This window comes from Lissotriton helveticus, chromosome 6, assembly GCF_964261635.1.
Source record: "Lissotriton helveticus chromosome 6, aLisHel1.1, whole genome shotgun sequence".
In the NCBI taxonomy this organism is placed as follows: Eukaryota; Metazoa; Chordata; class Amphibia; order Caudata; family Salamandridae; genus Lissotriton; species Lissotriton helveticus.
Genome location: NC_136067.1, coordinates 1,698,833,502 through 1,698,861,397, shown reverse-complemented (window position 1 = coordinate 1,698,861,397; position 27,896 = coordinate 1,698,833,502). Strand labels below are relative to the sequence as shown.

The window sequence follows — 27,896 nt, the reverse complement described above, 5'->3', positions numbered from 1 at the left end:
CAACGCTGGCCCGCTGAGAAAATCGCCCACCCCAGATCGATCTCCCCGGAACTCTGGCTCCAGTATGGAATTGTTTTCAGCGAGTTGAAGGACATTTCCGTGGCGTAACATTGATAAGTATCAAATGAAACATTTAATATCGATGAGAATGCGTTCTTCAGACGTCTATTAAGACTACCGGTAAGAACGCCTTTAGTGCCCGTTTATTTAGATATTAGTCTAAAACGGACAGATCATTTGTGCTGGTTGAGGCCATTGCTTTATTGGGTAAGATTATGGTCCACCCCGAATCTCGCTGACTTTAGAGCAGGATTATTGGAAATTAGGGAACTGGATTCTTTTAATTCAATTAAGTGGCTGAGACACATATCCATTTGGTTTGCAAAATTAGGTCTTTTACACTTCTGGAATACTCCAGCAACATCAATCACCTCCTTAACTATCTGCAAAAAACAAGTAAAATCTGCCTACTGGAATTATGTGAACATTAATGTATACGGATGTGCCACTGGTTCTATAACACACAAGTTTTTGCAAATTAAGGACACCCCCATATTTGAACAATTTATGGACGAAGTTGAGCCACCTTTGGCAAAAACCGTATTTTTACAATACAGATATGGGGTTTTACTGATAAATGGAAACACTTGTCGGTGGGGAAGTTCTAAAACAAATGATCCTTTTTGTAAATTGTGCGATTTGAAACAAAAAGAGGACGAGGCCCATATCCTCTTTTTCTGCCCATTATATAAGTCACAACGTACGAAATGGATCAGACCCCTTTGCAAAAATTTGGGCATACGTTCGTACAAAGAGGCAGAACGGTTACTCAGGTCTTCAACCACCAGGTTGATAACATTTGGAGTGAGCAGGTATCTCCACAGTGTCTGCTTGATTAGAAAGAAATTCGGAATGAAATTATAGAGTTTAAGTGTATTTTTATTGCTGGCTTTTAATTATTTATAATTGTAATCAGCTATTTTTTATTTTTGGTCTTGTAATTAAATGGAAGAAAGCTCGACTGTATGATTACTAACAGTGAATGAGTAATGCATTACCCTAAAAATGTAAATAATCTGTGATGACGGCCTGGGACTTGTACATACTGCTTTTTTGTACTGTGAATGCTTTGCTAAATGTAACTTAGTTTTTAAAATTCGTTTATGTATGTATTTTATATGTGTTGGCTTTATGACAAATTGTCGAATAAAAGCTTTACTACTACTACTAAGTATCAAAGTGCATTTGTGTTTATATTTTCTTTTTCAGATTTTCCTACTCAAGATGATTCAAATTGTGGACTCTGGGCTCTGGCCCTATTGTACTCTATTTAAGCATGCTTTAAGGTTTCCAGGGACAAGGCAAGGCGTTGCCTCCCCCTCCCAGTGCGATTGCACGTTTTGTGTTATGTTTCCATTTGGTAAATGTGAGGTTTGCTTGACACTCTTAGGGGTTTGTGGGTTTTCCCCTTATCTTCGACATAGGGGATGGGTGGTTGGGCGGGGGTGGGGTGCTCTTTGATCATATGGTATAATTTGTTCCTTACAAGTTTGCCTTTTTATGATGTTCCGTTTGCTCAAGTAGACACCTTCATGTTCCTCACAGTTATGACCACTTGTGATGATGGCGGGTAGCCTCTCCACAATATCTGATGTCAATTTTATCACATGGAGTGTGCGGGGGCTGAATAATGGCAGGAAAGTGAAACGTGTCAAACTATTTGCAGCACCATCAAGCAGATGTGATTTTTCTGCCGGAGATGCATGTGTCCCCCTCCTCCCCTACAGTGTTAGCTTCTAGATGGGGTGTGCACTGCTACTTGCGAACTATAGCACATACTCCAGGGGAACTGCCATACTTATACACAAACGACTGCCCTTTCAACTGCATAAAGTGAATAGTGATAGGGCGGAACGTTTCCTATTGGTGACTGGGAGGCTAATGGGATACAATATTCCTTTACTGTGTATTTATGCGCCGGATGTCGATGACCCTGATTTCTTTCACTCTCTGCAAGCCCTGTTTCTCCCCTTCAGGCGCTGACTATGTTTGCTTAGGGTTGAGATTTTAACCTGCTTTTGCAACCCTCCTTGGACAGTACTGCAGATTCCCCTGCCACGAAACCTCTGAGCCAGTAAAGTGATATATGTGACTCTATGGGTTTAGTGAACATATGGTGCATGCGTAGCCCCAACAACGCTGCTTACACCCACTATTCAGCCTCCCACAACACTTGGACATGACTGGACTGTTGGCTTATATCCATACCATGGCTCCTTGGTTTCGCACTATGACCCATCTGCCCAGAACGTAGTCCGACCACTCACCGGTCAGTATGAATGTCCGGGTTCCCAGGCCAGAGGGTGTTGAACGGCAGTGGAGGTTCCCGGGTCAAGCCTTAAACAACGCGGTATTCTTGGCTGAAATCCGAGAGTCCATAGTGACTTATTTTGATCTCAATGTGGGCTCTGTCACCTCGTGGGCGTCTGTTTGGGAGGCGTTTAAGGCATATGTAAGGGGGAATGTATTGCGCAGCACACCAGGATACTGAAATCATTGAGGGGCATACTTGCTCGCTTAGAGGACCATCTGAAAGCATTAGACGCAGACCAACGCAACCACTCAGACCCGGCCGCGCAGGCCGATCGCCTGTTGCTGCTGGTAGAATTCAGGGAGGCGACGGACAGCAAAACAAAACTTCCTGGGAAGTATGTCTGTGCCAGGCGGTACGGAGAGGGGCACAGGCCGGGAGGCACGCTAGCCCAGTTGTTGCGACCTTGTGTTGGGAAGACTTACATTGCATCTCTTTCTCCTGCTGATGGACAGATTCACACAGACACAGCTGAGATTAGAGATGAGTTTTGTCGATATTACACAACCTTATACACTAAGCGCACACAGCGAGACAAGGACGATTGCAGGGCCTATTTAGATGAGATCGTTATGATATGGCTTGAGGATTATATGCAGAAGTTTTTGGCGGAGCCATTCTCAAATGAGGAAATGGTTAGCTTCATAGATGCCTTAAACGGCACTACAGCGCCTGGACTAGACGGCTTCACCGGCATTTTTTTATAAACATTACAAAGATATACTCGCGCCTTACCTTCTTTGGGTTTACAACGAAGCCCTGGATAACAAATCCCTCCCCCCAACACTCCGCAAAGTGGTAATTGTTTACTACCCATGCCTGGCACGGATTCATTTAAGTTCAGATCCTACAGGCCGCTATCACTTTCGAATTTGGACTACAAAATCCTAGCCAAAATGATAGCGTTGCGGCTCCTGTTTTGTTCCCCATAGGTCCACTGCACTGAATTTGCGTGCTTTGTATGCAGTGTTGCATAGAATTTCTCCGGAGATCCCAGCGGCGGTGGTCCTGTTGGACTCCGAAAAGGCATTTGATTCACTGGAATGGCCTTTTCTCTGGGCTGTAATGAGGAAATGAGGCATTCCCAGGGGTTTCATAGACCTCACAGCGTTGTTTTATGCCTCTCCCACGGCCAGACTCTGCTTGAATGGCACATTATCCTCTCCATTCACTCTCACGCATGGATGCCCGCTCTCCCCTTTACTTTTTATATTGGCTTTGGACCCTTTGGTCCGCCACTTTCAGGAGAAACATCTCCACAGAGGTATACAGTTCAATACAGGCCCCCTCCTCATTTCGCTCTATGCTGACGACATTGTTTTGTATGTCTGCTGCCCTCAAACTAATCTAGACCCACTGATAAGAGAGATTCTTCACTTTGGTGGACACTCAGGTTTGGGCATTAACTGGAGCAGGTCTGTACTGTTCCCTTTGACCACTGGCACCATTGAATGAGAATGCCAATTCTCGCTGACGTGGTGTCATGACTTGGTCAGATATTTAGGTATACAGATACCTAGAGGTGGAACAGATGCTGCAGCTAAATTACGGTCGGGCCATACACAGCCTTAAAGTGGAGATAGAGCGCTGTCTACGGCTCCCACTTTCTATGTCCTGCAGAATTGCACTAATGAAGATGGTTGTTCTCCCGAAGTTCCTATACATGTTTCACAACATCCCAATCCTCCGTTCACACCTTGCCCGGCTCGGGGGGGGGGGGGGGGGGGGGAAACAACCTAGGCTACGATGGGACACCATGACTTTGCCATATGAAAGGGGGGAATGGGGGCCCCAGACTTCAGATTGTATTGTCTTGTAGGACAAGCCAGCTTTGCCCATTCATGGTACCATCCAGATGCGCGCATCCCCTATGGTAAGCCGGAGTCTGACTTGGCACTTCTGCTTTCGTTGTCCGCCATTCTACTCCAGGGCTTCCCTCGTGACCCTAGGGATATTCAGACTGTGTCTATCACGAGGTGGGCATGGTGCAAACTCTTGCGTATTACAGGGCATGGCTCCCTGTTCTCCCCTGATATCCCTATAGCGCATAACCCATGGCTCTCTATTACAGAAGAGAACTTGATGTTGTGGGTACCTAAATCCCATTCCATGGTGAAGTTTGGTGACCTTTTCCCGGGTGGGCATGTATTTGACAATGCTGGTATAGATAGGGTGACTAGATTGACCTTTATGGACCAGTTTCTTTTTTACCAGGGTGTGCAGGGCGATGCGTGCTAAAATATTGGAATACCCGCTGGAGCCACATTCCTTCGGACCTCTGTCCCTTGTTACAGCAAAGGCCGATGGGGCTCGATTGATCTCAAAATTATATAGGGCTGTCATGACTCTGATCCCGTGCCATGATACTAAGATTCGGGCTGCCTGGGAATTGGACTTAGGGCATCCCATCCTCGACGACCAATGTGCCTTCTGCTGTGCACAAACTAGGGGAATCTACCTCAATAGCAGGCATAAATTGATACCCTTTAAATAACGATGGAGGACGTGCATGACCCCTGCCAAACTCCACGCTAGTGATCCTTCCTTGCCTCACAACTGTAGGAAATGTAACAGCCCTTATGCCGACTTCCCCCATTTGGCATGGACTTGCCCAAGGTTGTGGGATCTGGGTATCCGTCTTTGAGACACTATCGCAGATGACACAGTTGGAAATAGGGCCCTCCCCGGAGGTTGCGCTTTTGGGATATGTCTATAACATGCCCAAGAAATTACGGAAATGTATTGCTCTGGCGCTGCTTTTAGCTAAACGCGAGATATCGCTTCAATGGGGCAGTAAATTAATTCCCACTGAGATTGCGTGGCTGACCAGTCTCACTTTTTGCAACACAAATTGCAAACTATATGCCACACTACTTCCACCCAAGTCTTGACCAAAAGTTACTTGGGGCCAACTCAAAACGTATTTTCAGAACTTGGATCCTGGCGCCCCTTCCCAAACTCTCAATGGCATAGTTCCGGCTGGCATGGGTTGAATGGACTCCATGGATGTTTGCACGGTTTTCATTGCATAATGTCCATTAGGTGGTTGGAGATTTGCTTGCTACTGGATAATATGTCTAGAACAAAGATTAACATGTGATGGCCATATATTGAAACTTTGTGTTTTTCTTATTTTATTTATGTGTACAAATATATAGGATAGTATCCTCTGAGTGGAATTGTAAACGTATTTCAGCAGGAACAACTGTTAAGACAACATTGACTTTATATGTCGGAATAATGATAAATAAAGTTCAAATAAATAATAATAATAATTCACATTTGCTACTTTTAACCGTTAAAAGTAGCAAATGGGAATTATAACATGATTATGGACATAAACGTGAAGATGAAGCACTGTTACTTCCCGCTCAAATATTACCCTTTGTCTAATATATTCATAGACGGAACACACCCTCACCCGGGACGACTCCCGTGGTGGGGGGGAAACCGAATGGCAGTGCATCCCCGGGCTGGTATCACCCCCCCCTCGGAAGGCCCCGCCAATAAAGCATTTCAACACACCTTCAGGATTACATGCGCTATATAAATTCAAACCTTTTTCCCTTTTCTACCCTTCCCCAACCATTCTCAATCCAAATAACTGACCAACATATCCACCACTCAAATTAATTTCATGTTTCACCATACTAATTCAATACTAATCCTTATGGGTTTCAGAGTAGCGTGCTACTCACCACAAAAGCGCTTCAAAACACCATCAGGGGAAGCAAGCGCTATAGAAATACAAATCTCTTTCCCTCTTCTATCCCGCCACCTACCCTTCTCTATCCAAATAACTGAGTAACATATGCACCACTCAAATTACTTCATATTTCACTGTACTAATTTTCAACACTAATCCTTTATGGGTTCCGGAGTAGCTTGCTACTCACTAGAAATGCGCTTCAACACCCATCAGGGGTAACAGGTGCTCTATGAATGCAAACCTTTCTTCCCCTTCTATCCCTCTGCTATCCTTCTCACTTCAAATAACTGACTAATATCCACCACTCAAATTACTTTCATATTTCATCATACTAATGCACCACTAGTCCTTTATGGGTTTGCGGAGTAGCGTGCTTCAACACCCCATCAGGGGTAACAAGCGCTATATAAATACAAACCTTTTTTCCTCTTCAATCCTTCTGCTATCCTTCCGAACCCAAATAACTGACTAACCTAACCACCACCTAAAATTGACTTGCATGTTTCACTATACTAATTGAACACTAATCCTCTATGGGTCCCGGTGTAGCGTGCTACTCACCGAAAAATCGCTTTGACGCCTCGTCAGGAGTAGTAAGTGCTATACAAATGCAATTTCAATACAATACAATACAGAAACATTAGCACATGGGATGCCCCAGCTTATTCCAGCAATTTCACCCTCACATTCCCTCACAATGGCAAATAGGAACGTATGCATGATTCTAACGTCATCCAGTTGATGATAGATATAAGTGGCATACATTGCTATTAGCTGGACTTGTGATGGTGACTACTTTTAAGTGTACATTGTATATAAAATACTTAAGTATCTATTTCTTGTGTAGTTAATTAGAATCTTACAAATAATACAATCATCATGATTTGAGTACATTGATTTGTATTATGTTGGCCTAAAATACTGAAGTCAGAAATATATAATGTGTAGTGTATCAAGGACCCCCTGATTGGGATATGACTCCTGGGTCAGGGAAACACATTTTTGTGCAAGGTATATACCCAGGCAGACTTACAAAAAAACAGTCTGGCTTTTCCTTAGACCATATTATATATTATTCAGAATTCACAAACAAAAACATAGAAATGGAGCAAAGAAATGTAATGATATCAAGATTAATCTTTAATTATGGTAAAAAATAAATAAATCCATATAGATAAATAAATATTATATATTTATTTATCTATATGGATTTATTTATTTTTTACCATAATTAAAGATTAATCTTGATATCATTACATTTCTTTGCTCCATTTCTATGTTTTTGTTTGTGAATTCTGAATAATATATAATATGGTCTAAGGAAAAGCCAGACTGTTTTTAGGTCTCGCCTGTCGATGCGCATGCGCATCGAGCTTGCGAGACTATTGGGGCTTAAACAGTCTTTAACCAACTTGCAAGGAATCGTGGCGATTCCTTGCAGTGCCCGTGAAATTCAAGCCTAATGCGCATGTGCATTGAGCTTAAAAGCGCGTGCACATGCCCCCAGCCGCCTGCTTGCATGTATTTTCCCTCAGCCGCACTCCTCCCACACCCCCGCTCCGCCCCCTCCCCTGCCTGCCGTGTCTCGTTTCTTCAGTTCCCTTAGCCGCACTCCAGGCCCCTGCTGCTTTCACACCCTCATGCCGCTCTCCCCGCTCCGCCCCCTCCCCTGCCCGCCGTGTCGCATTTCTCCTCCCCCCTCCCCACAGCAATGCCCTCCGTCTTGTTTTACCCGTTTCTTCTTTTCTCTATCTGTCCCGCGTCCCTTTCTCTCTTTGCCTCGCAGCGTCTTTTTTTTTGCTTCTGATGCCCGTATGTTTCTTTACAGTATCTCAAGCATGCCAAAAGTTCTTTTGATTTAAACATAAAAAACGACCATGTCTAGAACTTAAAGAGCAAGAGATTAGTGCCTTTCGTTTTTAAACTCTGATTTCCTCAAACAAACATGAGCCCGCGTCCCTTTCTCTCTTTGCCTCGCAGCGTCTTTTTTTTGCTTCTGATGCCCGTATTTTTGTGCAGGCAACCGAGGGGTTCATTCATGGCTGGCCGGTGGCCGGCCGTACTTTCAGTTTCCTGCTTCTCCAGCTCCTTCCTCTCTGCTGGAAACAGACAAAAGGCGCCAGTGGTGCACAACATAGACGGAGCCATCCGGCTTAATGATTGCTTTGGAATTCCATGTGTTAACAGTAAACAGACCAGAGGCGCCAGGAGAGCACAAGCCACACAGAGTTGCACCCCCACCTCCCCCTCTCGCCTTAGTCAAACGAGGTGTTTGTAACCAAGGCTGCGTCTTCTTTGGTGCGTTTATAATGTACATGGGATGTTTGGGTTCATGCTGGGTAGCGCTGCAGCCATTGACTCTCCCCCAGCCCTACCCTCCTTTGGCTTCTATAACGCACTGTTGTAGTACTGTTAAGGTGGGCTAAAATACAGGCACTTTCTTCTAAACTAAACATATGTTTGTCGTAATCTCTTTGTTTTAAAGTGCAAACAATGTTTTAAAATGCTGCCGCTGTTAGTTACACGAGGTGTTTGTAACCGAGGACGCTTCTCCACATGATCGCCTGCCTCTCGCACACATGTGAGTGCGTTTCAACTATGTTTTATTAGTACCGTGCTGTGTGTTGGCTTTTTCATATGTTGTCATGGGTCTATATTTTTATAATAATGGCAGCGCTTTAGGCAACGCCACCTGCAGATAATTACCCGGACGTCTGCTGAGGCAATCAGCAGCGCTGCTCTCGAAGAATAACACGGGGGTCCATAGCAGTGCCACGCGACCGGTCCGGTGCACTCTCCTCCCTGCTACCGGGGGCCAAGACAGGCAGGGATATCCTTAAATTGCACAGCCAACGAAACTCCAGGGCAAATGTGGTAAGGGGATAAACAAGGGCACGGCGAAAACATGGCAACAGTCACCGCATGCAAAACTCGATTGCTGTTTAATTTCCTACCCCACCACCATGGCATCTTTTGAGCCCAGTACTGAGCCTGAAAAGTGTTTCCAACCAAACTTACAAGTAAAACTTGCTAAAAATGTGCCTGGCTGCTCTTCACTGAAAAACTCATTCTGCGTACATTTTTGGTGTACGTTTGCTCTTGCCGGGCCAGCCGAGCGGCGAATTCCTACTTACCCACCTCCTATCATGAGAGACCTCAGGGCTGCATCTTTTGAGCCCAGTGCTGAGCCTGAAAAGCGTTTCCAACCCCATTTACAAGTGAAACTTGCTAAAAATGTGCCTGGCTGCTCTTCATTGAGAAGCTCATTCTGCGTACATTTTTGGCGCACGTTTGCTCCTGCCAGGTCAGCCCAGCGGCGAACTCGTACTTACCCACCTCCTATCATGAGAGACCTCTGGGCTGCATCTTTTGAGCCCAGTACTGAGCCTGAAAAGCGTTTCCAACCTCACTTACAAGTAAAACTTGCTAAAAATGTGCCTGGCTGCTCTTCACTGAAAAGCTCATTCTGCGTACATTTTTGGCGTACGTTTGCTCCTGCCGGGTCAGCCGAGCGGCGAATTCCTACTTACCCACCTCCTATCATGAGAGACCTCAGGGCTGCATCTTTTGAGCCCAGTACTGAGCCTGAAAAGCGTTTCCAACCCCACTTACAAGTAAAACTTGCTAAAAATGTGCCTGGCTGCTCTTCACTGAAAAGCTCATTCTGCGTACATTTTTGGCGGACGTTTGCTCCTGTCGGGTCAGCTAAGCAGCAAATTCCTACTTACCCACCTCCTTTCATGAGAGACCTCAGGGCTGCATCTTTTGAGCACATACAACCACTCACACATACAACCACTCACACATACAACCACTCACACATACAACCACTCACACATACAACCACTCACACATACAACCACTCACACATACAACCACTCACACATACAACCACCCACACATACAACCACCCACACATACAACCACCCACACATACAACCACCCACACAACCACCCACACAACAACCACTCACACATACAACCACTCAAACAACTACACACACAACCGCACACACAAACACACACATCTGTCGCACACACATCTCACACACGCAATGCCACTCACACACGCAACGCCACTCACACACGCAACGCCACTCACACACGCAACGCCACTCACACACGCAACGCCACTCACACACGCAACGCCACTCACACACGCAACGCCACTCACACACGCAAAGCCACTCACACACGCCACTCATCCACGCAACGCCACTCATCCACGCAACGCCACTCATCCACGCAACGCCACTCATCCACGCAACGCCACTCATCCACGCAACGCCACTCATCCATTTGAAAAACGAAAAATGTCAAACTCTTCTATTGCGAGACCTATTGCATTTTCAATGCTTGTTTTGTAAGTCTGCCTGGGTATATACCTTGCACCAAAAAAAAAAAAATATCAGAAATATATAAACCACACCCAGTTGTGAAAGTACACATTGGTGCTTAACCACACATAAGTCGTGATTCATCAATAGGAACAGCATAGCAAATAATAATGAAAAAAAAAACAATAACTCAATAGGTAACAATCTAAATAAGGTTTGTCCAGATGAGAATCGAAAAATGTCCATATTCCGATTGTTTATGCTCAAACTAATTCTGTCTGTGCAAGTCCTGAATCCTGGTTTAATGAAGTGGGGACAAAGCAATGTTCCTTTCTTCTTAGAGTAATGAATAGCAGCAGAAAATATGAATCATAGAATTTGTCTTGATTTTTTTTCTTGTAATCTCAAAATCTGCATGCTCCATTGTGAGATATATAAGAATTCTACGTGTGCCTGAGTTCGTAGATAGAAGCCTAGGCGAAGCACAGTTTTATGATTTTAAACCTAGAATGGTGCCTCAAGACCTGGCTGTAATATTTTTATTTGCTGAAAGGTTGATATGATTGTATACCCCATTTCTTTTTTGGAAAAAGATTATCACATCAATGAGCCAGGATTTCATTCTCTTTTCTTCTATAATTTTTTATTCCGTTTTTCACAATCATAACTACCAACTGTATCAAGCACTTAGGTAAAAATGAGATATCTGTGGTCTCCATATTTTCAAGTGTTTGTATCGGCAGCCTTGTGCCAGACAGACTACCTTTTCTGACATGGCGCATTCTGTAGCCATTCATCGCGGGGGCTATAGGGCTATCCAGTGTTTAGCTAACCCACGTTTTGTTAGTAAAAATACCATTCGGATTAATTTCATAACACATTGTGGGAATCCCTACTCTGCCATAATCACTAGTGGAGAAAGTTGCGGTGACTGTGTGATACAAAGCAGGCCACACATGCTAGGTCTTTCCTGATTAAGTTGAACTTTAGCCTAATTTGAGCCTGGTTTATGCTCTTGGGGAGATTAAAGATTGTCCTAAATGCAGCACAGTGGGCTTTAGGAAGACATCGCATACTGTCTAGATAGATCTCCTGAACATAAGTTATGAAGGGGAGTAGTATCGCAGAAACTACTTATTGGAAATTTGCCACAGAGGGGCTTTCTAATATTCCCCATAGCCTTCCTAATGCAAATGTCAGTGCAGCCAATGTTTCTTAGTATTAAACAGATACAGGTGAGGTATACCACAAACAATGAGCCGCACGCTCCAATAATTATGAGGCATACGATAAACAAAAACTACCTATGTATCAGTTGTTAGTGTTTCTGCGACCTTTCCTAAACATCGTAACTTTATTTACGACATTAGTTATGAACTCTCGCTCTGTTTCAGTTGTCCTAATGCTCCAGGACTCTTGGAGATCAGATCAGGCCATTATGGCTTCTGTCGTGGATCACGTTGACAATATCCCTTTTCTGTGAGTCACACTAGCGAGATATGTGTTTCAAGTTGGCAGAAAACTCTCTCTCTCTGCTATGGAGTTCTCTATTACAGAGTTCTTCACCTACATAGTGGAAGTGGAGAAATCCACCATGTGAGCGTAATCAGTACGAAAGTGTGAAATTAAAAACGTGGCTGTGTTTATAAAAAAAAAAAAAAACGTGGCTGTGGTTCTAAATGTCAGTCTGTTGGTACCTGATTCGCATTTATGTTAAAATGTTGATAATTGAAATTGAATATTGTATATATTAAGTCATGTAGATGTACTTGCGTTATGTGCCAACCTATGAAAACGACATGCAAGGTGCACTGATCTCAATGGAAATTACAAGTGTAGATTGATGTTATATGTAGTTGTAAACTGAAATATAAAATTACCTATCTATTGAACTAAATGAGTACTATATCTGGATGCCTGTTTGTGATGATGTATTGGGCATTGTGAGGTAAGATCAAGCAATGTTTTATGTTTCAAAGTTGAGGCACATGCATGTGCAGCAAACCAGTCCGGATTCTGTTAAAGACAGTCAGTTTCTGTCAGGATCCAGGCTTGCCAGTCATGTCACATGTGTAGTGATCTGCTGTACATGTTCTAGTGTTCCTCTGTAACCTGTCACTTCCAGAGGGCTGGCCTCTACACTCACCCCACACTCATCAGGGCGTATGTGCCCTGGGCCAGTTCTAGTTACCATCCCCATGCCTCTCTGTCGTTATTCTAGCGGTGTGATGGCCTAGGGCCCGAGCTACCACAATGGCAATTAGCGGGTTCTAACCCCGCCTGGCGTTTCTCAGTTCGTTGTAGGGGGAAGAGTTGCCAGAGTCTAAGGCTCACCCCGCACCTACTGCCATCTTGATATCAGATGAAGCAGGACAAGAAGAAGGCCATCCAGTGCATGCGAGGCATACCCCAGTGAGGTCCCTGCAGCCGCAGTACTGACCGGCCCTGCAGGGAAGGACCCGCCACGGGAGGAGGTGACCAGCACTGCCCATGAGGAGGGTGCCCGCCGTGGTGAGAAAGCCGACAGGAGGTGAATGAAGACCGCATGGCATTGCGCCGTGCATCCTGCTGTGACAAAAGCGGAAGGGGGTTGCCCTGAGAGACTGTGAAGCATGTCAGGCCAATTGGTAAGAAAGGAAAGGTCACAGCAGCTGCTGCAGTACTTGCGGACGAGAGCAGGTCAGCACAGCAAGAGAACGTACCCCAGGACCCTTAAAGCAAGCCCATGCTCCGCCTGCTGCTGTCTGTCTCAATGAGGTAGGAAGGGGAGCGCATTCCCGACATGGCACGACACTCCTAAGCCCTGCACCGTTATCTGCAGCCCTGCATGTCGTGTCACCCCAGAGAAGAGGAGAGAGAGAAGTATTGGTGCCGCAGCGGAGACTAGCGCACCCCTTGAGGCATCCCTGTTGCCACCGTTGACAGTACATGGAGGCCTGTCCACCTCCTATGCTGCTATCCCTGTGTCCGGGAAGTGACGTGCTGAGGTGGTCATCTGAAGAGGAAATTACAAGGTGGGGTCAGCTCAAATAGTTACCGCTCTTGTTGCAACCTATTTGTAAAGTTGAGATCGCTCCATAGGCTGACACGTGTCCGTCCGCACTGTAATGGGGGTTGTCGCTGGGTGCACTGTTCTCCAACACCTACAATTACACGCATGCCTGCATACTCATATCGTGTTAGCCTTTGGAGCAAACTCAACTTTACAAATAGGTTGCAACAAGAAAGGTCACTATTTGAGCTTACGCCACCTTGTCGTTTCACAAGGGGGACTGCCCCTCCTTTTAACATAAGTTTTTTTTACTTTTTATCACTTTTTATAATCACCTTTTCTGGTCCTGAGGAAGCGCCATGGATCGTTATGACCACTGATGGGCGCGAAACATGTCGACCTAAGAGTTACTGGGGTACATTATTGCCCAGCCAGTAACAACAACCTATGTTTTTTTTTAGACTGACAGGGGAACCCACACATAAAAAAGCCTTTTTAGGTATCCCCTAGACAGTTTTAGTCACTCACTCTCTCCCACAAACCATCTTTCTGACTGGAAAAACTCACACCCTAACTCCTCATATGGTGTTACTAAGAGATACAATGATCAGTATGAGAAAGGATCACTTGTCCTGCACAACCTCCGCTTTTAAATCACGTGTGTGCATAATCATTGGGTCGTTCAGGTTATGCAACCTCCACCAGGAGGCATTGACCCAAGGTTGAAGCAGTAGTGAACCAGTGATAGGGAATGGTTTTTTAAAAGCCCGGATAACCAGAGTGCAACTTTAATAAGTCTGGGTTCGGGTCTGAAAAAATTCTGTTGTTAGTGCATCTATAAGTACTTATTATGAGCAATGGATGCACTCAGAATATGATAAGAATATTGTGAAGGGGGGGGGGATGAATAAAAATTGGTCGACATGTTTCTGCCTTCTATGCCTCAATAGGACTTACTGGCTTTCATCAGGACCGTTATGTGAATAACGTGAGGTAAGGGGGTGCGAACAAAGTGCTCTAAAAAAGGTGATTAAGAAACGGTATATTAACCAGTATCTTGTTTTCTAGTGAGGTCACACTGTGCCTGTAAGGAGAAATAAAACACAAAAAGTCCTTCAACAAACAAGGGGGGGGGGGGTTTACACAAGGATACACACCAAGCAGAAATCTGCTTATCGGATCTATCAATTGATAGACTCTTATAACAACTATAAAATAGCAATACTTCATGGACCGGCTCCTGTCTGTGGCAATGTCAACTCTCCTTTCAAAACTCCATACTCCATGAGAGGGTATTTGCATGCTTGGAGGTATGTGCTGCATGCATGTATTTACAGCGTCTATACACACGTGAAGACTGTTTTCTAGTTGACCACCCGTGTGACCTCTTAGAATAATGTACAATGGGCATTACTCTTTTTTAGTCAGAATGAAATATAAGTATACACATTTTTGTACTGATATCGGTATAGTGTGTGACTCTGGTGGATGGTGAATTATACCGTCTACAGAGTTCAAAAATGTTACCTCGCGCGTATTTGAGACGCGCTCCAGTCGGGTGGGGAGGCCTTCAGGTAGACTGGACAAGGGAAAAGTATAACATTAGTTCGGGGGGAAGCAGTAAGATACTTGCGGTTTTCGGGATTCGCGCTGGTCTCGTCCGGTACCTGCTGCGTCCTTTCCTGGCGTCCGATGTGAACGCGCTGCCTTCCTTTACCCGGAAACAGAGGTTACTGTTTCCGGGTTAGAAGAGTCATTTGTGAATGACTCTGATTGGTTCCTTCATGTGTTACTATAGTAACGGACACCGATTATGTCGTACTGTGTTCGGTAAAACATTTCTGATATGAACGGTTTGGTTTTTCAGAGATGGTGCAGTGAAGCCGATCGGGTTTACTTATTTTTGAAAGAAAAACCACAGTATTCTCGATCAACAACCTTACTTTACAGGCAATAAAATGTTTCATTTTGATATTGTCAGGCCGTAAGATGTTGCTATCTCTTATTTCGAGTGGTCATGTCATGTGAATTTTCTTTCTTTCTTTGCTTTCTCTGGGAGTCTCAAAAATTCAGGCCTCATCTTAAGACTGGTGCTCATATGTACTCATCGTTCTTATGTTCAGAGGGGTTTTATGGGATAGTTTCGTTGATTCACAGTTTTTCTAGGTATCTACCAGGGGTGTTCTTGGGCCACCTCAGTCACATGATGTTGTAAACCAAATGGCATCTCGATTTTGATATAAGGACGTAATGACATTTTGTCGATTCTTAGTATTCGAGGAGTTCTTGATATTTTCTTGGTTCATTTATCTCTTGTTTAAACTGTGCCAAGGGATATTATCATCCAATCCCCAGCGGTCATCTTAAGACTGGTGCTCATATGTACTCATCGTTCTTATATTCAGAGGGGCTTTGTGGTATAGTTTTGTTGATTCATAGTTTTTCTAGGTATCTACCAGGGGTGTTGTTGGGCCACCTCAGTCACATGATGTTGTAAACCAAATGGCATCTCGATTTTAATATAAGGAGGTATTGGCATTTCGTGGGTTCTTAGTATTCGAGGAGTTCTTGATATTTTCTTGGTTCATTTATCTCTTGTTTAAACTGTGCCAAGGAATATTATCATTCAGTCCCCCACGGTCAGTGCCCAGCCTATGAACCCATCGCTGTTCTTTTTCAAACAGGATCCTCTCGGCGTTCCTGTCTTTATTGGGTAAAGTTTCTAGAATTACCCAATTTAGATCTTGAATTGTGTGTCTTTTTTCTAGATAGTGATGGGCCATTTTTGTAGTACTCTTTTTACATTTCACGTTGCTGCGATGTTCACAGACTCTCTGTTTAGCTTTTCTGCAATTTCTTTGTTAATTTCATCCAGTCTGTTTTTGTATATGGTAATATTCACAGTATTGTTCAATTTGGTTTCCAAAATTTCAATTTTTACTGTCAGTTCTTCCGTCAGTCTTGTTAGAGCACTTTGTTCGCACCCCCTTACCTCACGTTATTCACATAACGGTCCTGATGAAAGCCAGTAAGTCCTATTGAGGCATAGAAGGCAGAAACATGTCGACCAATTTTTAATCATCCCCCCCCCCCTTCACAATATTCTTATCATATTCTGAGTGCATCCATTGCTCATAATAAGTACTTATAGATGCACTAACAACAGAATTTTTTCAGACCCGAACCCAGACTTATTAAAGTTGCACTCTGGTTATCCGGGCTTTTAAAAAACCATTCCCTATCACTGGTTCACTACTGCTTCAACCTTGGGTCAATGCCTCCTGGTGGAGGTTGCATAATCTGAACGACCCAATGATTATGCACACACGTGATTTAAAAGCGGAGAATCAAGATACACCGCTATAACATCGAAATACCCATCACGTGCATGAGGGTTTTTTATCTTTGGGACGCACGCCTCCGCTCTTGCAAAATACCTAAGGTTGTGCAGGGCAAGTGATCCTTTCTCATACTGATCATTGGATATATTTTGGAAACCGAAAGGATCTGATTTCTACCTCCCCCCCCCCCCTTCTGATTGAAAAAAGTTACTCAGAGATATCCGCCGAAGTGACCCTTCGGGGGACCTGTAGGGCATTGCAGCACTGGCCCGACGAGGAGCAATGCACAATGATGAAACATGACATCCCTCGGGCGCGTGAGGGCAACAAGAGACAAGATCTGTGATTTTCTCTATCTTGGAGGTCTAGACCTATCCCCCTCTGTCTTTTCCTCATTTCTTTTTTCTGTGGACAGCAATAGTGTCCCTTTAGGAACAGTAACTCATCTGTTTGGTTCTATATTACTATGTGGAGCACGGGTACTGGACCTCAACTAGCTCCTAGTCCCCCCTCTCTTTTGATTTACACTAATGAAAAAGCTCCCAAGAACAACGAGGTACGAATAAATAGAAATTATGTTGCCTCAAACGTGTCTTTGCAGCTGACAAAATTGAGACATGACTTTGACAAAAAACACAATCAGTCAAGAGAAGGTCTTTGAGGTAGGTGATTGGGTGCTGATTTGGAATCCAATCAGGCTTAGGATAGGCAAGTGCAAAATGTATATACCTGTACAGGTGCAGCACTGGTTGTGGGCAAAGGATGGTGGAATAAAAGGCAGTTGGTAAAACGGACACAGGAGCAAGCCACCATCATGCACAAAAAGAAAGGTTCTGTTCTTGCCTCTGACTGGGCACAGTCCTGTGGGAAGACAAACGGAATCAAGCAGCAGTTCTGAGGATGCCCATATACCTGTCAATGAGAATGTCATCAACTGTGTCAAGCAGACTTACCTGTCAGAATGATGTACAGAGGAGTGTGGGGTCTCTCACTGCACTATTTATTTATTTTATTTGAAGTTTTATATAGCGCGAACATGCATTAAGAATTTCAAATTTAGTTGTGGACTGTGAGGACAATGTAGTTTCCGAGAGTCACTGAGGTTTATGTATTCAGGTGCAATGCAAGTGTATGTGCAAGAATATTTAAACACAAAGAAATGTATTTGTTCATTAAACAGTCTGTTGGCAACTTCGACTGTAAGTTAACAAAGATTTTCCCTCCCGTCTCATGGTACGGATTCACGAGACCCCACCAAACGCCGGCCCCAACTACCTTCTTGAGTGACCCTAGTCCTGAGACATTTAAGAGAACAGAGTGAACTGTCTAAATATTTACGTATTTAAACACCCCAACGTAGGTACTGTTCTTTCTAACAATCCTTATTAAAGTGAACAAACTCTGAGTAAAAAAACACACGCACTTGCTAAAGACTGTCCCCTCAGCTAAGCATGTGTTTTATTGGAAAAATAAAACATGCAACGTATCCGGTTGTTTAGACTTTATGAAAGTTTCTGACTACACATCTCAAACAAAGTGTAGGCTTCTCCCACTTACAGCGAATCTCTAGAAAGCATTTTTAGCTTGAGTACCCGGACACTGGAAACTTCGGCACCTGAGCCCACCGATGTATTTAAATACGGAGTTCTTCACCAAAATGCATGCTGGCATGGTTCTTTCGTGATAGCAATGTAAGCACGTTTAGGCATGCTTTTTGAAGCCTTCAAGAATCTGCAATACGTCAGTGGTGAGAGAGAGAGTTCCATTGTGGAACACTGACCAACCTTGTGCTATCAGAGAACCCTGGTAGAGAAACGAATTCATTGTAAGTGACACGAATATCTGAATTTCAAAACTTACCTAGCAGCCACATGTCACCGAAATCCACAGCGACCAACTCAAGTGCAAGCATTGGCTGGTGTAAGATATAGATGTCCTGTGTGTGTCCAGGAAAGGCAGCATACACATCAGTTGAGTAGACCTTGCCATTGCTTGCACATTGAAGGATTGCTAGTGACGATTGTTGTGGAGATTTCTGTTCCTGTGGCGGCTGAAGGGAAATGTTGGCGCCGTCAATGGCAGATAATGCTTGAGGGAAGTGGGCTATGGAATATAATTCCTTTACCACCCTTTGCATTTCTGCATTTTACTTTGACATGGCAATACGCTTGTGCAATACGCTGGTAATGCATCCCCTACCTGGTGAAAGCAGTGTGATTGGTTAGCCTGTGAGATGCCCAGCGTGTCCCCAGTAACACTCTGGAAAGATCAACGGGCATCATAAGTGGAGTGTAGCCTGTATTTTGTCATTCAGGGATGGACTGGAGCTGCAGGGGAGGTGAGCTCCTGTACAAGTCTACACTCATGTCAAGGGTCACATCTGGAGAAAGGGATATTTAGAAAGTTTTGCTTCCCTAGATATCCCAAAGATGATCTTCTGCCTATTTATATACACTATATGAACTTCTCAAGTAATTGTTCTTTAAAATTAGTGGCAAGGTGACAATATTTGCTGACATAGTGAAAAAGTGTTTTGTCTGCGGCTTGGCATATTATGTGGGCAAGCTGTGTGTGACTGGTAGATGTATTGAGTTTTATTTGATGATGTGTATGGGACTCCCCAACTCCTTTGCCTTAGTAGTTGTCTTGAATGTGAGTAAAGCCTTGTTGCTATATGTGTTGTCTACTAATTTTGTATAGATTTACTGTTATGTGCCTGTTTTAGTTTTAAAATAAATTAAATATACAAAATAACTTTTTTTACTTCAAGTCTGTTTTATTATAAAGAACAACACCCATGATAGGGTCTCAGAAACACAGCGTTAAGCCTACAACCCCAGGGCGGGGCCTGCCGCGACAGATAGCAGTAATCATATCATAGGTGCCATACAGAATGAACTATTGAACACAGCGCCTTGCCTACAACCCCAGTGGGGCCGGCCGCATGGCTTAATACAAGCTGTCATAACAACATGGTGTACATACAACCCAGATCTCGTGGCCCTTGGGGATGATGCATCTGAAGATTGATCTAATATACTTTAGACGGCCCAGCAGGGCGCCACGATCACAGAAAAGGTCCGAGAGCGGAATAGGAAGAAGAAAGAGGTAGGGGGAAAGCGTAGAAATGGTGAGAAAGAGAGATCTTCGTGAGGACTGGATAAGCTCGCGCCGCGTGGGGGGCAGCCTGGGGGGGGGCAACCTAGATAGCTTCTATGGTGTACAAGTGGGCTAGGGGAGCAGTCTGTTGGGGTCTATAGGGGCAACAGCATTATCAAAGAGGTGCAGGGTTCTAAGCCTGGTAGGCATGCAGCGCGCATGTTCTATTGAACAGAGATAGCAGGTTAGAGGCTTCCAGAACGCTCCAAAGCGTGTGTCTCTCGCTTGCAATCGCGCAGTTAGGAGTTCCATCGCTAGAACGTGCCAGAGTCGTGTGAACCAGGCTGCTATGGGTGGAGCTTCAGGCCTTTTCCAGTATAGCGCTATGAGCTGTTTCGCCATTCCCAGCATTTGGAGTGTTAGGATCCAATCGCTACGGGTGAGTGCCTTGAGAGTAGAGGGCCTAATTCCAAGTAGAATAGTGCTCACTGCTTCAGGCAGGGGAAACCCCAGGACCTCCCTAATGTGGCTGAAAACCTCCTTCCAAAAGACAGTTATGATCGGGCACGCCCACCATATGTGGACAAAATCTCCAGTTGCCGACCGACACCTCCAACACAACGGGGAAGTCGCAGGGAACATCTTGTGTAGCCTTAAGGGCGTGTAGTACCACTGGGTCAGGAGCTTATACGCATTTTCCCTCTGCGGGATGCTCCGATATATCTTGGGTATGTCTCTCCACAGTCTGTCCCACTGCGAAGGTGTGATGTCCGACCCAGCCGCCAACTGCCACTGACGCTGATAAGGGTGGGCAGGATCAGTCAACGGGTGTTGCAGGATTTGATAGATCTAGGAGATCAATCTTTTTAATCCCCCCAGAGAGCGCGCCACCTTTTCAAAAGGGGTAAGGGGTTAAAATAACTTTGTTTAAATACAGATTGTTTTCTCCTATTTTATCTTGAGTGCTGCTTGTGTTATTCCCTCTCTCTCTGGTCTTTTGATTTTTGTGCAGCTGTCTTACAGTACAGTACCTGCGAATGGCCATACATGGTGTATGATTTTTTAGCCTGTTTTGTCAATAGAACGATTGAAGTGATTGTGGAAGTAACTTTGGTGAATAGCAACTGGCTGACTACTTTCTATGTATGTTTTTGTGTTTCAGTGTGCCTCCCTGAGCATCTCTTTATTTTTCTCTGCTCTTCTCATTTTGTAGTAGATATTCCCTCTATTCCTACCTACCACTATGCCTTGATCCTCCCACACCATACTGTGTGCTGAGTTCTCTGCATCCATGACAGAAAACTCCACACATAAGACATAAGGGAGGTGTAGATGGAGAGCTCCACCCGTATGGTACTGATTTGCATTTATGAGTGTTAAAAGTTGTACTACTGGATTACCACTTTACATACTGAAAATGCTCCGGTGAATAGGATACATAGTGTTTGGTCATATACACGAAAGCAGTAGGCCCTTTATTGATGTAAAAGGGGACACATTTTCCCAGAACGTAACACCACAAAGTATGAAAGTAATGGATTGGACAATGTTGGCACCCGTCAGCAGGAGGGATTGTATTGTGGGTGAGCCATACATTTTCATTGTAAATATTGTTTACAATTACAGATTCCGGAGGTAGATAGGAGAGGTGGGGGCTATACACCCGAAAACTGCTTCTACTCACCTCCATAAATGCTCCTAACATTGACAATCAAGTTTTTTAGAACCATAGAGGAAGTCTTGTACAAAGACTGTGAATACCTCTAACCTCAGGTTTCTCTCCATTTATTCCATAGGCACCAGGCTGGATTCAAACGTTTTCACAGTAGTGCTCTAGCGAGCCCCTAGGTGGTGCCATGCAGCTTTGCATTGGCTTTCTTTTCAACTAGAGGCGCTCGGGAATGGTGCTATGAAAACTTCTATATCCAGTCTGGCACCAGGGGAATAGTCTAAAGGTGAGCAAACTGTGGTTACAAAGATTATCCACCACAAAGAGTGTTAGTGAAGGTAATTAACTTGTTTATTTGTATTGGGGCTTTAATTGCATGCAAGATTCTGAATTTGATATCAGCAGTGCATAGTGTGTGCAGGAAGTGCACTGGCGTTCAGTGTAATGTTGCAGCCGAGCAGGACATATATTTTATCATCAGATTTTGATCTTCAGCATTAGAGAAAAAGGAGAAAGCAGAAGGAAGATAAAGAGAAAGGAAAACAGTAACAAATGGAAAAAGCAGGAGTGAAAAAGAATTCCTAAGAATTAGATAAAGAAACAAGAAGCATAGAGTAGTTGAAAAAAGAGGTATGACTTGGAATCAAAATTAGGTAGTCTTGGTGTTCCGTAAACCAGGCATCTCTGCACCGGGCTCCCCGGAAAAACTGGGGCTCCTGCACATTTTTCTTCTGCCGTTTAAGAACTGGAATCACTGGGCAGGGCTTCAATTCAACTTGATGCTCATGGAACAGCTGAAGCTGATAGAGGTCTGGCGGCACAACGCAGCCAAACAAGGGAACTTTTATTGATTTTGACTTTCCAAATAAATCAGTAGAAATTGCAATTAAAAACATTTGTTTTAATTTTCATGTCATGAAAAACTCACTCTGCTTATTTCTACTTTTATTGTAGGTGCAGGCTATCATTCTGAATCCAAAGCTAAGGAATATAAACATGTTTGCAAAAGGGCATGTAAAAAGGTATGGTTGTATTGTCTTTTTTTTTTTATATTGTTTTTTTATACGTTCAAACTTTGAAAAACAAAACAGTTTAGAACGGTCCGAATACATATTATATATCGTCAGATACAAACGTCCAATACAACTCACAATACGCTTTCTGCCAATTTACAGGTGTGTGCTTAATAACGGTATAAATCCACCATAGGAGGAAGTGAAACACTATACCAAGAATATAGAAAGAAAATGCGGGAAAAGAAAATGGGGGAGAGGAGGACGGAAGGATAGTACAGGTGGAGAATTGTAATTGGTGATTACATATGCACTCATTTTTGATAACCATACACTTCAATTGCCTGAATTACACAAATGATCAGAATTCAGAATTCAATTAGCTTTATTCGATTTTGGTTTAAAATCATAAAAGCGTACAGCTAAAACAGTCATAAAAACAAACATGCAATAGCACAAAGTATCTACAAGTTAAAAAACTTAGGCCCAGCCTATGGGAATAATTTCCTTATTGTTTACGTGCTTTTCACAGGATTAGCATTCACAGTTCTACCATTACATCAGATTGTCACTTGCTAGAAGCAAATTAATATAACTTTCCATGGTTAAAGCTATTGTACATTGGTTTGAGTCGATTAGAAGCGGAAAAGCTACTGCCATTCAATACACAGACGCTTCTACCCGTCGAATGGTTATACCCTGTCTTTGGTCTTGATAGAGGGGTGTATGACGCGTTGGGGTAAAAATCATGTAAATCCCAGCTGGATATAGGGCTGTCTCCTTCTTGGGGCTGCCAGGTTTGCAAGTACGGGACAATATGTCTGTTCCTAAATTTAACTAGCACTAGATCACCCGGGATGTCTTTTGGGAGAGAACCTAACCAGCCTACCCTTCTGACACTCACTATTCTTCCATTAAGGTCGTTTGGCAGGGGTCTATTTTTTGTTAACCAAAACATAACCTTGTTTAGTAGGTCTTCTTGTCTTTCGACTTTTCCATAAGTGAGTGCTGGTACTCCCGAAAGGACATACACAAATGGGGTGGCCTCCGGTGGTAGGTGTATATAAGGTGGTTTATTAAGCTCTGCTCTAGGAGCAGTATGCTGTACTAATACGGTTTAGAAGGGATCTTGGGAGCATTTAGGGCTGATGTATTAAGGGCTAGGGGCCGAATCTGAACATTAATGCTTTGTGTAATTAACGTAGGCACTTTGGAGGCAGCAGGTGACTGAGAGCGGTTAGATGATACAAAGTTTTTAATGGGTGGCAAGTTGGCCTTGATCATTTCTTCTAGTCCCGTCAGCCTATCCCCTAGAGTGTTTAATTTTTCAACTAACGGCGATATAATAGATTTAACCAGTAGTTCAATTTGGGACAGTAAAGCCAACTGGGAGGGAGGTACTAGATGGTCTAATTCTTCTGCAGCCTTTGAGGTTAAAGGGGAATTAGTGATGGACAATGAGGGGCTTACGCACAGTTTTTGTAGCTTTGGGTGATTCCCATTGTGTTTATCCCCCTCGTGCTTCCTTTTAACGGATGAGACCTAGGGGAATGCTATGGTTTGGGTGTTAACTTTTTTAGGTAGAAGGGGGGGTTCCAGCGGGCAGTCGTTAGGGGATAATGTTCCGATAGTATTTGCAGGACAAGGTAGAGCACTATTTTGTTCGATTCTCGGTTCCACTGGAACATACCTAGTTTTACACAGAATATTTAGTTCCTCTACCAGTGAGAGGCTTTGCACAATACCAGCTGTTAGTGAAGGAGAGTCTTGGGTCAATATGCTATCCACGGACTGGCGGGAATTATTTTCATCTGTTTCTCTAGAAATGGGCAATACTATCCCATTTGGATGGTGGACTTGTGTCCCATGGCACGAACCCCTCTGAGGGATGGCTTTTCTGTTAACCCCCTTACGAGTCATAATGTGACTTGGTTATGGCTGAGATGGGTATGGGTAATACCAAGCAGTGACACGATCAGGAAATTTTAGTGTACGAAATATTAGGTTAGACCACAAAGTATGGAGTCCAAGTCTCTTTACCTCCTCTTGTGGTAAAGCCAAGGGGGGTGGTCCGTCCCGTCCTCCTCAGGCCTCAGAGGGCCATAGAGGGCCCGCCCTTTGCCCGGGCTTAGCCCGGCTGGTCCAGCGCGCGTCCCGCGACGCAGAGGAAGCAACTCCAGTTAAGTAGCGCCTCCGGGCGCGATGTGGGCGGGAAACAGGAAGTCCTCGCTAAGCTCGCTGGGAGCTGTAGTCCCCGGCCGCGGTGATCTGGAATGCGGCAGCGGTGTGACCTGCAGCATTAGCCCCCCAGGAGCGTCCAGTCAGGTCAGCGGGGCAGAGAGTGAGTGTCCGCACCTTGGGCTGTGTGAAAATGTCCCCCGCTCCACCAAGGGAGCAACTCCAGTTAAGTAGCGCCTCCGGGCGCGATGTGGGCGGGAACCAGGAAGTCCTCGCTAAGCTCGCTGGTAGCTGTAGGCCCCGGCCGCGGTGATCTGGAATGCGGCAGCGGGGTGAGCTGCAGCATTAGCCCCCCAGGAGCGTCCAGTCAGGTCAGCGGGGCAGAGAGTGAGTGTCAGCACCTTGGGCTGTGTGAAAATGTCCCCCGCTCCACCAAGGGAGCAACTCCAGTTAAGTAGCGCCTCCGGGCGCGATGTGGGCGGGAACCAGGAAGTCCTCGCTAAGCTCGCTTGGAGCTGTAGTCCCCGGCCGCGGTGATCTGGAATGCGGCAGCGGGGTGACCTGCAGCATTAGCCCCCCAGGAGCGTCCAGTCAGGTCAGCGGGGCAGAGAGTGAGTGTCCGCACCTTGGGCTGTGTGAAAATGTCCCCCACAATTATCAATATGGGTCTACTCCTCAAAGGATTTGTTAACCAGATGGCAAATGTTAGAACAGGTATAAACACTTCCGCCTGCGTGGTTGATGTGCGAGGATAAACGTCAAGAATTATGAGTAGTCTGGTGCGTTGTGCCTATGTACCAATGGGTCTAGGTGGGTGCTTCTTGTGATACGATGTGTTAGTCGGCAGGTGCTGCCATGTCGGATGTCATATCTGGATCTTTTTCCGCTGTGCGAAAATCCAACAATATTGCGTCCCAGCCTGGTGCTAGTGGTTGCTTACGCAGCCCAATTGCATCCTTGTGACGAAGTGCAACGCTCTCCACTTGTGCCCAGCACTGAAGGGAGTGGTACGTACCAGGCCTTGGCCACTAGGGGTTCAGGTGCTATGGTGGTGTTGTCTTATGACATACAAGTTTCTCATGGAAATGGAATTGCATTGCATTGTAATTAACCCAAGTAGTTGTCTTCGGAATGATTTTATTTACTGCTGTCTTTTTGGGAACGTGCATTAACACCTGCTACCAGCCATTACCTTCATACTTAACCAGAGTTGTGCACCTTTGTTGGCGAAAAGAGGATTGGCTCAGAAGCCATTCAGTGAAGATGTACGTTCCTAAGTGGAGGGGACATTTTGTATGTTTGCTGAAAGAATGTAAGTAAGTTTATGCTGCTTGGGAAAAGGGACGAATGAGGCTACTGAAAACTCTAAAGGAAAACATGTTTTCATTTTGTTTAGCTTTGTTATATTACTCTTTGTTATCAGTATGGATAGGTCACAGTTCAGTGCCTCAACTCTTGAGTTTAGTATCCGTCTCAGAATCCTCTTAGTCTACAAAATGGCTGTCGTCGTGATTTTGTTTATCTCCAGTCGCATGCTGATATTCCTGAGTGTGCCTACTCGAATTCTGCGAAGGGGTTCTGTGAAGAACCAAGGAAGGGCATGAGGCACTCTTGCACTCCTCTGTCGAATTCTTACAGCTCATCCTTCACCTTCTGTTGTTCCTAGCATCTTATTTCTTCCTCTGCCTTCTCATGTCTTTGAGAATATGATTTTGTTTTCCTTGGTCTATCCCTTTCTGTGCTCCATAGCTTGGATTGTCATTGGGTAGGATTACTATACATTGTATCAACTCCTTATGATCTCTGTGGTGGGTGTAGCCCCTTGTCTCTTTTCCCTAAATAACTAAGGCTCTAGTATGCCAAGCAAATTTATAGTTGCAAAAGTCCAATTTGAGCCTTTGCGGCTGCAAAATAGCTTTTTTAAATGTACAAAACCCAAATCGTGATTCATTAACATGTTAACAATGTGGGTTTTAGAATAAATGCAGAATCGGTATTTGGATGGGGCGGGTAAAGGGCATCTGTTCTAAATACCGATTCAATAGCTTATGTATTAATGTTTTGCGACCAAACATGTTATTTTACCATAAAATCAAAATAGTGGAACAGTGCAAATGGGAAGGGGTCCCCAGGGAGCCCCTTCCCCTTTGTGAATGTCGACCTAAATATTTTTAGGGAGCAGGCAGAGGTCTCTCGGACCACTGCCTACTTCTAAAAAAAAAATAAAAAAAAAATACATTAAAGTATTCGTTTTAATTTTTAAATGCATCCTGTTTTCCTATTAGGAAGAGCATACTTTATATTACCTTTTCACTCGAAATAATACTTTAGCCCTAAGATCGTACGTGTTTAACAAGGTGTATGCTATAACCTTTGGCTGTAGAGGAATAAAGGTACATTTTGTTTTTAACCCAGCGGTTTCAAGTGTTTAATTTAGATTGCGTGCAAATTAGCCGGATTTTTCATTTATTTTTTTAAGCTCATTTGGCTACACTTTTTTTTTTGGGCCGACAGATGAGCAACTTCAGCACTCAGTTATTTGGCTCTTTCATTTTATTGCTGTGAAGATCAAAACAAGTACAATGTACAGTACGCTTTGAACTTCAAGGCTTCCAGCTCAAGATCAAAGATCCCCTCTGCCCTATCATGCCAGAAATCAATCCCGCTGCCATATTGTTAATAAGCCACAAGTGGAAAGTGATCTTTGAGAAGAGTTTTGGGCAAAGTTATTTAAAGTGACGCGTGTTTGGGGAAAAGAGTGTATGACAGCTCGCGGAATACTGGCGTCAGGCAAGTGCTGGGACTGAAGCTGAACTGTACAGTGAATTCTCAGTATAAATAGTACAATACCGTAAATCCAGCAGAGGTTTCGGGTTGGGTAGAACAATCCGAGCATTGCCAGTGAATATTGTAGTGTTACGTTTAGATGGTTTCCAGGTTAGTTCGAAGGCCGTCTTTTTTTATTAATTCTTGTTTTTGTTCACATGCATAGGGGCGTGTTTGCTGTTCCATCTGTTTCTAGCAGTTATATATCATGCAAAGTCTAGTTTGGGTATGGGCGAGTTATGCCCAGCCCCCCTAGACTTAGAGGCGTGCACAGTGAGATGACCTAGGTATTTATTTTTATTTTTTTTAATTTCCATCCCACGGTGCCTGTTAAATTTCTGTATGGATCCTCATTCTCTTA

At 44.2% G+C, this 27,896-nt stretch overlaps 1 protein-coding gene across 3 annotated transcripts in view; it reads left to right on the top strand.

Moving 5' to 3' along the window:
• Positions 1-27,896, top strand: part of TASP1 (taspase 1) — a 723,830-nt gene that overhangs the window by 121,929 nt on the left and 574,005 nt on the right. For all 3 annotated transcript variants that reach the window (XM_078649553.1, XM_078649555.1, XM_078649554.1), the window contains exon 3: positions 22,473-22,540. In XM_078649553.1, the coding sequence (XP_078505679.1) occupies positions 22,473-22,540 (68 nt within the window). The remainder of the gene's footprint in view (positions 1-22,472; positions 22,541-27,896) is intronic.